The sequence below is a fragment of the Candida oxycetoniae genome, assembly GCF_023343755.2.
Source record: "Candida oxycetoniae strain CBS 10844 chromosome Unknown scaffold27, whole genome shotgun sequence".
NCBI classification, from domain to species: domain Eukaryota; kingdom Fungi; phylum Ascomycota; class Pichiomycetes; order Serinales; family Debaryomycetaceae; genus Lodderomyces; species Lodderomyces oxycetoniae.
In genome coordinates this window covers 132,237-146,385 of record NW_026055445.1, presented here as the reverse complement: position 1 = coordinate 146,385, position 14,149 = coordinate 132,237, and the positions used below count along the sequence as shown (strand labels likewise).

At 39.7% G+C, this 14,149-nt stretch overlaps 5 protein-coding genes across 5 annotated transcripts; 2 read left to right on the top strand and 3 right to left on the bottom strand. All coding sequences in view use genetic code 12, as the record gives it.

Annotated features, from left to right (window-relative positions):
* Positions 1-214: 214 nt before the first annotated feature.
* KGF56_002826 (uncharacterized protein) lies at positions 215-2,422 on the bottom strand (the record flags this gene model as incomplete). The annotated part of the gene is made up of 1 exon (XM_049324097.1): positions 215-2,422. The coding sequence occupies one exon, from the start codon at positions 2,420-2,422 to the stop codon at positions 215-217; it is 2,208 nt and encodes a 735-aa protein (XP_049180174.1).
* Positions 2,423-2,779: 357 nt separating this feature from the next.
* APT1 (adenine phosphoribosyltransferase) lies at positions 2,780-3,346 on the top strand (the record flags this gene model as incomplete). The annotated part of the gene is made up of 1 exon (XM_049324096.1): positions 2,780-3,346. The coding sequence occupies one exon, from the start codon at positions 2,780-2,782 to the stop codon at positions 3,344-3,346; it is 567 nt and encodes a 188-aa protein (XP_049180173.1).
* A 125-nt stretch (positions 3,347-3,471) lies between these two features.
* Positions 3,472-3,881, bottom strand: KGF56_002824 (dynein light chain; the record flags this gene model as incomplete). The annotated part of the gene is made up of 2 exons (XM_049324095.1): positions 3,472-3,725; positions 3,860-3,881. 2 exons carry the CDS (start codon positions 3,879-3,881, stop codon positions 3,472-3,474), a joined length of 276 nt encoding a protein of 91 aa, XP_049180172.1.
* Positions 3,882-4,089: 208 nt separating this feature from the next.
* KGF56_002823 (cyanamide hydratase) lies at positions 4,090-7,445 on the bottom strand (the record flags this gene model as incomplete). The annotated part of the gene is made up of 3 exons (XM_049324093.1): positions 4,090-4,743; positions 5,454-6,063; positions 6,148-7,445. 3 exons carry the CDS (start codon positions 7,443-7,445, stop codon positions 4,090-4,092), a joined length of 2,562 nt encoding a protein of 853 aa, XP_049180171.1.
* A 1,499-nt stretch (positions 7,446-8,944) lies between these two features.
* Positions 8,945-14,113, top strand: SRB9 (Srb9p; the record flags this gene model as incomplete). The annotated part of the gene is made up of 1 exon (XM_049324092.1): positions 8,945-14,113. One exon carries the CDS (start codon positions 8,945-8,947, stop codon positions 14,111-14,113), a length of 5,169 nt encoding a protein of 1,722 aa, XP_049180170.1.
* Positions 14,114-14,149: the final 36 nt, after the last annotated feature.

The window sequence follows — 14,149 nt, the reverse complement described above, 5'->3', positions numbered from 1 at the left end:
GGGAAGGGGGGGGGGGGAGTTAAGCCAATAGTAACATTGATGAATTAAGCTAGCAGTACTCAGTACTCAGTTTTTGTCTTGGATAGAGATGATCCTACAGAATGCATCAAGTTAAAGTAGATGCTCAATTAATACATAAATTTAATAATTGTTATAACTGTTATATTATATTATGTTATGATATGTTATGATATGTTATGATTGATGTAACCGCTTAAGAGAACTGCGGTAGGTAATGAATGCCAAAGTTTGAATCTGTATTTTCCTCTTTTTCAAAACACACAGTGCATTTCTTAGGTATCAAGTCCTCATGGTCATCATTTATAGGAAAAAATTTAACATCTGCTTTCTCTTCAAATACAAATCTACCTTTGTCAGAGCCACCTTCATTCTTTTTTACATGCCCTGTTTCAAGTATACCGCTAGCGATCGTCAGGTTTGTTCGTACATTGGTTTCCTTGTCGCAGCAGCCTTTTGTTCCTAAATAGTAAACTTCTTCTTGGTTTCTCAACAGTTCCTTTTGCAAGGATTTGGATTCCTTTTGCAAGGATTTGGATTCCTTTTGCAAGGATTTGGATTCCTTTTGCAAGGATTTGGGTTCCTTTTGCAAGGATTTGGGTTCCTTTTGCAAAGATTTGGGTTCCTTTTGAGAAGACGTTCGTGTTGTTTGATAAGTAAATGATTGGGTAGGAAACCTCTCGAGTTTATTCTTTGATTCAATGATTGAAGAATTTTCAAAATATGGCCCGCCATGTGCTGTTGTTTGACTAGAAAAATCTTGCTTTTTGGTAAAATGCAGTGCTTTTGGGGTACAACTCTCTTCTTCACCAAAATCTGTGTCTTTTCTGCTTTTATTTGGGTCTTTGGAATCAACATTCTGATTAGCGCCAACATGCTGTTGCTGATTTAACAAATTTGGCTGAAGTAGCGTTTCGCAAACAATTTGAGGGGTCAAGCCTTTAACTTTCATCGAAGCCAGTCCAATGCATTTTTCGGAAACTCTTTCGTCCTCTTTGGCATTTGTATTGTCAGACTCAAAATTGTGAGGTGTATGATGCGCCTCTTGGCCAGAAAAACTCACCACAACTTGAATTTTGGGCAGCGTACTAGTAGTTTGCGTCAGTGCCGAAACGCTCTTTTTGGATTTGTTTGTTTCTTGTTTCTCCTTCACGTATTCTTGCAATTCAATATCTCCATTTTTCGTGCTTTCTTCTCGAGATTGGTTCTCAGCATTATCTTTTTGCCCAGACTCGTGCTTATACTCTACTACTTCAACTTGTCCAGTGTTTTTCCTCAAATACAAGTTCAAGTTCTCTAAAAGCATTTTGATTAGATTTTTGAAGTCATCGTCTAGTTTCGGCGACTCAAGTTGCATTAAATTCATCAACTTAGATAAAGATTGCTTTTGAAATAAGCTGGCGGAGCTGGGAGACTTGGGTGAGCTAGAAGAGCTAGTGGGGGGTGACGCAACTACTTCTTCATTCTTCTCTGCAATAGGTACTTCTTTCTCCTCTGCAATAGGCACTTCTTTCTCTAGTTTTGATACAACGACGTCCTTGGTCTTGTTCCCCTTCTTTGCCGGCACTTTTATCCGTGAGCTGTGATTCTTCTTGCAATACTCTAGTCTTTCTACATACTGTATTAATTTAGCAACCAACTCTAATCGGTTTTCCTCCAATTTCCGATTGCTCTTCTCCAACTTTTCCTTGCTCTCCCTCAAAGCCGTTTTTTCGAGTTTCAACTTTTCGTTTTGCAATCCCAAGCTCTCCTTTTCCGATTCCAAGTCATCTGCTTGCAAACTCTTTCTACTCAACTCGCCTCGGAGTTTAGATACTTGCTTTCTTTCTTGCTGTAGCTCATGTTCACAAACTTGTAGTTTATCCTCGTAATTGCTTTGCATTTTCTCAAAGTCTTTTTTCCTTTTGGCACATTCTTGCTTGAGGTTCCCCAATTCTGTTTGTAATGTGAGATATCTATCTTGATCTACCGAGCTCGACTTTAGTCTAACCTTTGCAGGCGAAGTCTTGGATGATCTCAAGTTGTTCATACGATCTTTGTAGTTTTTGCTTGGAGAATTCAGAAGCAGGCGATAATGCTCATCCTTATTAAAGGGCAGAAGTTGAGGGCGCCACTGCAGTTGTTGGGAGTGGATGTAATTGTAATTGCGTTCCAGAAGAGGCAGCAGATTATTGTTGACTTCATGTTTTACCTTTGATTGTGGCGGTTTCGCTGCCGGTGCACTAGGGGTCAAATCATAAGCATTTTCATTTTCAAACAGTTCCATACTGGCTTTGGCCTTCAGCTTTACAAACATCAGCATATCATCCATCGTAGTTGGAGAGGCTCCTAAATTTGGGCTCGGCGCTTCGGAAACTGGATTCCTTCTTGGAAGGTACTTTTTAATAGATTCTGGAGATTCCATTGTTCACTGATACCCTACCCCCTAACCTATTCCTCCAACAAGAAAAGAAAAAAAAAAAAAGAAGGAGCAAGAAACAAGCTGCTTTGGGAAAACACTAGGATTGCAGATTGAATATGTTTCAACTTCCTTCCTTCAAAGCATCTGTGTTTACAAAAAAGGATTTAATCAAAATTTCACCGACGCGTCAAAATGTCGGGGACAAAAATAAGACATTTTGACGACATTGTTGAATGGAAAAACGAGATGAGAGATATGAGATGACGATTCTTGATTGAAATCTCACGGACTTCTACCTCCTGCTTCCCTTTTATAATATAAAGAAGGCCCATTAGATCTTTATTAGTGAGTAGTGAAACCATGTCTAACAGAGTGATTCAAATAAACAGCTTAGCTAAGGAGTTGAAGTCGCATTTGAAGCAATTCCCCAATTTCCCTGAGAAAGGTGTTCTTTTTGAAGATTTTTTACCCATATTTCAGGATCCAGGTTTATTTAATAAATTGATCACGGCATTCAAATTACACGTTGGGGACACAAAAGTGGATTATGTTATTGGGTTAGAAAGCAGAGGGTTTTTGTTTGGTCCAACGTTGGCCTTAGCCTTAAATGCTGGTTTTATACCAGTACGCAAACCGGGAAAATTGCCAGGACCAACTTATAAAGTTGAATTTCAAAAAGAGTACGGGTCTGATGTTTTTGAAATGCAAAAGCATATTATCCCAGAAGGCGCCAATGTTTTAATCGTTGACGATATTTTGGCTACTGGTGGCTCTGCGTTTGGTGCTGGCGAATTGGCTCAAAAAGCTGGTGCTAACATTGTCGAGTTTTTGTTTGTAATGGAGTTGGATTTTTTGAAAGGAAGAAACAGGTTACATGCACCGGTTTTTACATTGTTTGCGGGACAAGAGGAACAGTTAAAGAGTTAAATCAAGCGGAGTCGAAGGCGAGGTTGATGATAAACTGGTTGATCATCTAGTTAATTAGTTAGTTAGTTCTAACGTATAATTATTTATTAGACAGGATGTATGAATCAATACACTGAATGAGAGATTCATCCACTTTTGAAAACCAAAAACGCCAATTCTCCGATATAGAAGTAGATAAAGTAACCTTGCTCATGAGTAACGTAACTTCCAAAACTCTTCCCCACTATGACATGCCATGTTGCGCCATACGTCTGATCTAGCTCTTTTTTCAAAAATGCAGCAATATCCTTTTCAACAGTATAATTTTTGACCGCCTGGTCAGCTAACTCAAACACTTTAACCTGTATGTCCTCTGCTAGATCGGAGGCTTTTAATACAGCTAAAAAGAAGAAAAGTATGCCCTGGATTTTCCATGCGCGTTTCAAACACGAATGAGCACATATGCCAGGAAAACCGCAGGTTCGGATTCGTTAGTTATACAATTCCCACGCACCCTTTTCGAAAGAAACATACGAGCTTTGTCTTGTTCTGACATAATTTATATTGAACTATACGAAAAATACTGGTTGATTTCTAATACTAACAAAATTTATTCAATCAAATCAATCAGTTTTTTTTTTTTCTCACTCTCTCTCACACACTCTCTCCTATTGAGAGAGGTAACCAAATGGATGAAGAGCAATAAATAATAGCATGAGCTTCTTTACTTCGACCAGGACAATCTTTGGCTGGCTCTTTAGTGGTTATAACTTCTCATACTTTACCTTATTATTCAAAACATTGTTCCTAAACTCTTCCACACCCAAGGCACTAGTGTGACCCCATGGTTTCAACTTGTTCTCATTATCAATAGCCTCTGCAAAACAATTTAACCAACCATCACGAGGGTACTTCTTATTAGCAGCATCCAATGAGTCTTTATGGATCAAATGAGTGTTTAAGCCAACATTGTCTAAAATTGTAGCTACTTGTAGAATCAATCCCAATCTGGTAATAAAACCTGATTCTCCCAAATCCTGGTGTCTGATTATCGCTTCGCTTACCGCGTCTGCATAATCCTTATCTCTTGTTTGCTCTAAAACCAACTCGCGTGATAACAAACCACCGTAAAACTCAAATGACATCTTGGTATTGTGCATATTCTCTTTTGTAGTACCAATGTCATGCAATAAACTGGTAACAAGGATAATCTCAGGATCAAGGTCCCATTCTGGGAAATGGTCTTTGATTATGGCCCTACTGTACAAAAAGACCCTTAATGAATGATTAAGAACCTTTGCTGGCAATTTGTCTTTGGCATATTGAAGTACAAATTGAGATAAGTCCGTTTGAGGCAACTCAGTATTGGTTTGAGGTGAGGGTTCTTTTGGATCAGGTATGGCTTTCTTAACGTCCCTCTCAATCTTAACAAATCCGTACAGTGACATGGTAAACAAAACACAATAGCTTTTCAATTAAGTGGTGGTGGGTTCAAGCCAACGTTTGCTACGGTTTGTAGCAATTTTATACTTTTGCCCCGCGTCAGCAACGGTTAAGTGAGGGGCCCTGAGATTACGTAATTAACCCGAATTATCAATTACATCTTTGGCATAGAGAGACAGTAGAGACAACTCAGCGACACTAGGGAGCGAAGCGAGCTAGTGGAGCAGTATGTAGTATCAACGGAGGCCACTCAACAGAGACTACACAACATAGACTACACAACAGAGCTTACTTAGTAGGACCAGATCAGTAGAGGCTACTCGGCAGAGCCAGTGTGCTCCACTTACTTCTTCTTTTCTTTATTCTTTTTTCTTTTTTTTTTTTTCTTTTTTGATAAGCTACGTGGATAAGAGCTAGATGGTCTAGTCATCACACCAGTTTTATAACCAGTTTATCTCCTCTTAAAGCCCTATAGTGTCGATATAGTCAGTGTGCTCCACTATCTCGCTCTGCTCGATAGTGTCGCTTTCTTACTTCTTACATATGGCTTCGTTGCAAGGTAGATTGCTATCAACACAACTAGTGTCACCACCAACTTGACCTTCTCAAACTTCCCCAATAGATCAAACGAGCCGCTTGGCTGGACTATAGAGCAGAACTGGTTCTGCTCATTGAGGAAACATACTACACATGTGCTCTCATATGGAGAGGGAGCAGTCAAAATCACACCAACATTGGAAGGGTCATAGTTGAGCTGGTACGGGCCATTTATAGGAAGAGCTCTCACAATAGGATGCTCTTGGTTTAATGGTATTTGGACCAATGCACCCAGCTCTGTAAACGCAATCACAGACTTTAACGTAATTCCCCAGTTTGTCTGTGTAGACTGGATAAGGAGGATCCTCTCAGGGTAAATAAATGAAGAAGAAGAAAAACTTTGCTTTTCTTCTTCGATGTTAATTATGACAATCCTCTGCTCTGCTGGTTTTGTAAAGTACGTGTACACTATCCTATCATCCTGCAAAAGATTTATAGAATCTGGATCAATATCCTCCCCATGGGTATGTGTGTGTAGCAACTCCCCACTAATCCCATCAATCACATACAACTTTAACTGGTCCTCATATGTGAGAAAAGATATCATATTGTTCTCTGTTGTGTTGGATACTGCCACTATTTTCTCATTCACATCAAACGTCCATGTCTTGATAGACTTTAGAGACCCCTTTGGAATCATATGGCCTGAAAGGTCACTTTCAGTGACCTTTCTAAAAAACACATCCTCCTCTAATGCTCTATGTACTGAAAAGTGCGTTTCGCTTTCTAGTGCATACTCCTCTCCCATAGGCACCACCCCGATATATCCCTCATTCGCATACCTCTTCATCCCCTCAAAGTCCATCTCGTAAACATAATCCTTGAAAAGAGACACAATCTTATCTCCTACTTGTCTTTCACAGAGAAACTCTCCTTCAACCGGCGCCTCCCATACCACCTCCCCCTCAGTGCTAATTCCCAACATCCTAGAATCATACATCACAATCATCTTGGAAAAGTCGGGAGCCCGACTAAACTTTCCATGCCATCCATGAGCTAGCGAAGCTAGCTCTTGAATATGCCTAAACGCTCTGTTTGAGGCACCACTAGAGATTTGGTGGTGGTGCTTTGGCTTATCGACAAGAAGGTATTGACTACTTGATAGTTGTGGCCGTGTAGGGCCTACACTTTTCCTCGTCCCATCATAACTAAACATCTCTCCTCTAAGGTCTGCCCCAAGACGCAAGAGACATAATTGCTCTCCCTTCACAATAAACTCAAATGGGTACGCATTTGAGTTTGTGTCTAGTGTGATCTTCCTAATACTATTGGTGTTATGGGTGTGCAAAAAATCAGTCAAGTCGAATACTACTGTGGAGGTGACCAAAAACGTGTTTAGTGGAGTGGAAAGTAAACGGCCGTCCCCTAAACTGATCACCAACTTTACACTCTTTCCAATATGAAGTAATCTTTCATTAGAGAGTAGATAATTCTCATTGACCACAACCAAATTACTAAACTCATCATTCTCAACTCTAGTAAACCCTTTCTTATCAAGCTTGAACACCTGGTCATTCTCAGTGACCACTATCCCAGACTTGAACTGTTTAATAGAAGAAGTTACCAAGCCTAGCTGCTGATTACTAAATACTTTGTGAAGATTATATTTATGGTTGTGTTTATTGCTCATGAGGATGAGGATTTCTCCTCTATGGTTGTCCACTAGTACGTGTTCCACATCTGATTGGATTATATGGGTTCTATTGTTTATATAGTAGACGGTGTTGCCATCCCACGCAACTACTCCTCCATAACAGCCAAAGAGTTGTTTCGGGTAGAACTCAACATCATATACGGAGGTACTCCCATTTACATCAATTTGAATAATCTCCTGCACATCCTCTCTATATCCATAAACTATACTATTAGTGAATAACAATTGGTGATTTTCTGTAATGGTGTTACTGATTCTCCATTTCAACTCATCTTCTATAATGTCGACACCCAAAAGCTGCTGTTTTGAGTCCTTTCCAACTATGAGTTCTCCATTGAGGAGATGGATCTGGGTCAATGGTGTTTGGTATAGGTAATTGATAAAGGAGAAAACAGACACCACTAAAGGGAGTAGTCTTAAATGCATGATACTACTACTATCGACTACTATCGACTACAATCGACTACAATCGAGCGTAGCGAGATTGTAGAAAACTTTATTCTAGTCTTATAGTATCGACTAGAAGAGAGAAAAAAAAAATGGTTCTACCATCGAGCGAAGCGAGATGGTAGATTCTCCTCAGCTCTACCTACCATCGAGCGAAGCGAGATGGTAGAGAGTTAGCAGTAGTACTCTATAATCTTCTATCGAGCGAAGCGAGATACTAGATTCTCCTCAGCTCTACCTACCATTGAGCGAAGCGAGATGGTAGAAAGTTTAGCAGTAGTACTCTATAATCTTCTATCGAGCGAAGCGAGATACTAGATTCTCCTCAGCTCTACCTACTGTCGAGGAACGAGATAGTAGATTCTCCTCAGCTCTATCTACTATCGAGGAACGAGATGGTAAAAAGTCTAGCAGTAGTACTATAAAAGTGCTCTATAAAAGTGCTCGATAAAAGTGCTCTATAAAGTGTTCTAGTAGATGATAGTAGTAGAAATTGCTCTACTAAAAAGTACTTTAGTATCAATCAAAATAATAAAATGTGCTTTATAAAAGTACTCTGATAGGGAGTATTCGAGTGCTCTCTACTCTACTATCGGCGGCACTATCGAGCGACACTATCGAGAGAAGCGAGATAGTGTCGATAATAGAGATAGTATTGCTAGTATTGCTCCACTATCTCGCTCTGCTCTATAGTGTTGGTGCTGCTCCACTATCTCGCTCTGCTCTATAGTGTTGGTGCTGCTCCACTATCTCGCTCTGCTCTATAGTGTTGGTGCTGCTCCACTATCTCGCTCTGCTCTATAGTGTTGGTGCTGCTCCACTATCTCGCTCTGCTCTATAGTGTTGGTGCTGCTCCACTATCTCGCTCTGCTCTATAGTGTCGCTCGATAGTGTCGCTCGATATTAATAGAATTTACAGTGAGTACTTAACATCATGTACAATTTACAAGCTAATATTGACTCTCGGGGTTGCAACAAGGAACTAAAGTGCTGCTCCACTATCTCGCTTGGCTCGATACAAGCGTTACTCCACTATCTCGCTTGGCTCGATACAAGCATTACTCCACTATCTCGCTAGGCTCGATACTAGTGTTACTCCACTATCTCGCTAAGCTCGATACTAGTGTTACTCCACTATCTCGCTTGGCTCAATAGTGTTGGTGTTGCTCCACTATCTCGCTTCGCTCAATACTAGTGTCGCACAATAGTGTTGGTGTTACTCCACTATCTCGCTTGGCTCAATAGTGTTGGTGTTGCTCCACTATCTCGCTTCGCTCAATAGTGTCGCTCGATAGTGTCGCTCGATAGTGTCGGTGAAGCAAGCGCTACCCATTCCCCCAACAGGCAAGCTGACCTGCTCTAACAAAGTTAGTCAAAAAAACTAGCAGATATTTGTCTGCTCTTTATTGAGCTTGACATTTGTCTTTTTTCTCTTTGGAACTTTAGAGCAAGGGGAGAAAGGTTATGAAGATGGAAAGATGCTAGCAAAGGAACTTTTGAATATTGAAACAAACTACTTTAAAATTGGCCATTTGCAAGAAATCCGATTTTATGTCTTTTCAAGTACAAATTGTGACAATAACGATCAAGCATTGCTTGAATTGGAACTCAATATACGGCACAAGAGTCCTAAAACTTTGTTGACATACTATAACAAAAATTTGTACTACTTTGAATTAGATGTTTCTTCAGATGAGTTGAGCTCAAGCTCGAGCTCGAGGTCAAGTTTGGAGCATGAGCATGACAACTTGACACTACAGCATAAGGACTCGGCAAAAGTCGAGTATTTTGCAAACCCGGCAAAAACACGCAATAATAGCGATAAATATTTGTCGTTTGCCAGCTTGAGCTTCTTGAAGGCAGTGAAGAAAATGGTTTTGTATAATCTATCTTTGCAAGGCCAGATAAGGCTCTTTGGGAGCCATTGTGTCGTAACTCACGACAATATAACATATACTCCCATCACCATCGACCCTTTTTTACTCGAAAATGGTGATTTGTTACTATCTTGTATCTATCGCAAGTCGCTAACACTTTTCAGCTCCTTGTTGTTGTATCCACAAGAGACAGTAAAAGATTTAAACTTTGTGATATACATCTTACCAAGTGGAATAAGGTGTCATTTATTTGATTCCGAAAATCTAAAGAATAACTTTGTCGAAAAACCCCAGTTTGATAGTGAAAAACTTTTGAAACTACTCGAGTCCAGTACCCATACCGAGTTTTTGAAAAGTTCATTGTGGGTTAAGCTAATACCAAACTTGAAACACTTGAATAATCTGACCTCCCGCATATCTAAATTTATACATTCAGTGGAAAACACAAAGTACATACTATGGCCCTGGAGCTTATGTCTATTACAGTTTGGACACCACGAGATCAAACCAAGATTGACTCAATCACCGCCAAAGTCTTCCAATCCAATGAATTTGCTCTTGGAATATTTGGACTTTAATATCAGCCGCAATGCTGAACTTGAAAGACAACAGCAACTACTAATGCTACAGCAGCAGCAGCAGCGGCAGCAACAGCAACAGCAGCTAGAAGAACAATTCGATGAACAACCATCAAATCAACTGCATTATGGTGATGACTCTTTTCCCATCGTGAGTGCCCCTTCAAATGAAAATGCAACAGACGCCCCAAGAGATATCAATTCTATGGATTTTAACATCACTACTCCCATGGGTGTAGACAACTTTGACCTTCATGTTGCAGGAAATATATTTTCGAAATCTGCATCAGATATTGTTGAAGAAAAAGAGTCCAATGACGATATGGACGTTGACGAGTTATTTGGAGACAACAGCCACGATGACGATGACGAGTTATTTGGAGACAACAGCCACGATGACGATGACGATGATGATGACGATGATAATGTTGATGATAATGTTGATGGTGATGGTGATGGTGATGGTGATGGTGATGGTGATGGTGATGGTGATGGTGATGGTGATAGTGTTGGTGACGACAAAGAAGACCACTATATGCACGAGAAGTCGGAAGTGGAAGAGGCCAAAGAAAAAATAGCTCAAGAGGATGCACAAGATATCACTGATTTATTTGAGGAGGGCTCCAACAATGTAACGCCGCAAAGACATAAAACTGAACTGGACTTTAGCGCATCTGCAACTAAAGTCTTGGAAAGTAATGGCAGAGTGCATGATAATAAACTTTCCTACATTGAAGAGTTGAAAGATCGAATGACGATATCCAAGCTTGACAATCCAGATTATGAGGATCCTGGAGCCCCCGCACCCACGAATGCAACACCACTGATTTCCCATTCAACAAGCACAACATTTTTTACCTCTTCTTCAGGAGACTATGCTTCTGAGTTTGCAGCAAAAGAGACCCATAACGGAAAGCGTAGAAATCTGCACAAATCCGTATTCTCTCCAATACCATTCAATCCAATAATCAAAAAGGACATTGACCTCAAATATGGAAAAGGGGGTAAGTTTTATATGGAAAGAGAGCCAGAGATTCCTAGTACTCCGAAGCCATTCCCTACTGGACGTGATTTAAACACAAATGGAGGAGAAAAACTGCATTTGAAAGGAGAGACGAATCGAAGAAGAAATGACGATCCACATCTCAGTAATAATAAAAACAGCATAAGCGGTAGTAGTAGCAGCAGCAGCAGCAGCAGTAGCAGTGAAGAGAGTGACGTAGATGCAGATGAAATACAGAACGAATCGTTTTTGTTGAAAATGAATGACAACGACCCCAATGTTCATCATATCTCAGGATCTATTACAGCAAATCCTGAATTCGAAATGCAATTCCCAGCGTCTATGCATGGTAATGGTGGCGGTATTGTATCTTCAGTGAATTCGGCTTTCTTTGGTTCTCCGGCTAACAATTCAGCTAGCAGGCTCATTTTAAAGTCAGACTCACCTTTTCTTCCAACAGAAATAACATCAATATCACCTTCATATAACGATGTTTCGCAACAAATGCAACAACAACAACAACAACAACAACAACAACAACAACAACAGCAACAGCAACAGCAACAGCAACAACAACCTTCTCAATTGAACAGTTCCGGGTTTGAGACAAAAAACACAGCAGGTTTTCAGAATAAGGTAAACGAATCGTTAAATTATCTACCATTGATATTAAGGAGCGTTTACTTGTCATCTATTCCCAATTGTTTTCTTATGAACAACTTGGTTTGCGACAAACCGGTGCCATCATTCTCCGTAAATGAAGATGAGGGGGAAAATGACTTGGAAGCAGTTAATGAAGAGTTGATTGTTAAAGCAAGTCACATTCAGGAACTTTTGAGTTGCTTGGTACCGAACATTGTCTACGACTTAGGGATGGAAGTCGATTTGCGTTCAAAGTTTGTCTCCCAGGAAAAAGCAAACAATGATGATCTGCAAAATGAATCTGAACATATAAATTTGACTGGTCAATTTGCGGGGATTCTTCAAAGTGTTTTCCCTATGTGTTACCAAGTTCCGTTTTTAGAATTTTTAAATGATTTTGATTCACTAAAAACAAACTCTTTTGAAAATCAGTTGAACTTTTTAGGAGAGTTGGTGGATGAAAATAATAATCTTGACGATTCCAAGAGCCAGGCAGCAGAAGTATTTGACCGTACTACTTGGAACCTACTTGATGGTGGACTAGCCAATATTAAAAAATTTGAGAGATATCGAGAGTTGATTAAGAAGTTGGGTACTGAATCTAGAAATTTAGACAAGAGCTTTTTCAAAACTCACTCGGTAAAGAGCAGAGTCGAGAAAAACAAACAAATCATAAACATCAACACAATAGGGCTCAAATTTTGGAAGTATTTGAATTTTGCTCCTTCAAACAACGCAAAGAACTTTCAGATATTGCTGATTGGCGAGACTAGTATAGGAAATACAGGTTTTTATGTTTCTGATTTCACAGAAAAGCTTGTCAATAACTACAAAGATTGCAACCTTGGAGAGATTTCGAAACTAAGCTTGTCAACAGTCGAGACACGACCTGATTTAGATCCTGTGCACAACGGTGTTGCACTCGTGAACTTTGATCAGAATCATCACAAACGCCATGAGTTTTATAGTCAAATGAACAAAAGACTAATGTCATTTGTGGAATTGATAAAGTTGGATTTGATAAATAAAACAAATAATTTTGAGTTTGATCGTCCGCTTTTGCTACTCATAATCAACTTTGATGAAGGTTTCAATTCGACGCTACAACTTTGTAAAGTTTTGAGAAACTTCAAAGTTGCCTTGATAGTCCATCAATTACCTTTGGTACAAGTATTCACCAAGATAATTTCGTCCAAATATCTAGTGAGAAAAGTTGGAGAGGAAACCAGCTTGAAAGTGCTCAGTAACTACATGCTATCAAGGATTTCTATGAATTTGTACAACGAGTGCCCAGAGAATTTTAGTAAAAAGACATTGTCAACTTCAATTTACGCACCTTTGGTGAAACAGCCGCCTTCAAGAATACATTTCAAGTTTGTCAATAGTGGTTACAAAAACAGTAACAATAGTGATGATAGTTTTGTGCATTTGGCTTATGAAAGGTCTATTGACAAGTCATGGTTTGCAGCTGCGTGGTCTGACCCGCTAGGCCAGATTACATATACGAAAGCGTGGTATTGCTCTGAGCAGCACCGCTCGCCAACTAGTAGTACCAAGTTGTCATCGTCGTCATCGTCATCGCCACCTTCTTCAGATAATAGATCCACTGGAGGAACATATCACATGGATATTGGGAGTATTGCCGATGATATGTGGAATATATCGACGGAATTCTTTGCAACTTTGAACAATCTCAATGATAAAATAGGATCACCCGTTGCCAAGAAATTTTTGGTTTTGACTAGAGTCAGTGGTAATATTCCCGATGACGAGCTAGTACACTGGAAAAGGCTAAGCATGAGGTACAAAGATGTGTCTTTGATAGTCCTTTCAACTAGCCAAACGCCAAATGTAATGTTTTCATCTGGACCACCAATTTTGCAAAACTCAGACAATGAAGAAATTTCTCCAAACACACAAGAGAAGGAGCAGTTTTTTAGCTTTAAAAATTTTACATATGGAAGTGCCAACTCACCTATTACCGTGAGTGCCGAATCAATCTTGGGAACGTCTCCAAATGCATTGTCGTTTCATTCGCCTCAACAGTTTTTGAATGCGCCCTCCAATTTCCTTTCGCCTCAAGAATATCTTACTCCCGGTCCAAATGGGAACTTGCCCGGAAGTTCAGGTACTCATTTGTTTGACTCAGATCTGATAATGAGAGAATCCGATGAAGAAATCTACGGGGTCATACCAAAGGTGAAATTGCCATCGGCAAGTTCTCCCAATCGTCTTGGCATGAAAGTTGGTTTTCTAGTTAGGGAATGCAAACCCCAAACATTACAAGCTGCCACCATTTTTTTGGCATTCGAAATCAATTTGGTTAGTTGTTCCAATTATTGGGACTTGGATGTCTTGATGAAACAATTAATTGAACAATATAAAAACTTGATAGTATTGAACGATGTATTAGGCACAAGAGATATCAATAGAGCCTACGAAGAAACAAAACCTGGCGAGTGCGAGGTCTCTTCAATGGTTCCATGGCATATACTAGCCGTTGGAAAGCTATTGAGGTATCTTGTTCATGTATATGTTGATGAGTAGATATATATATATATATATAATGTGTACCAACACACA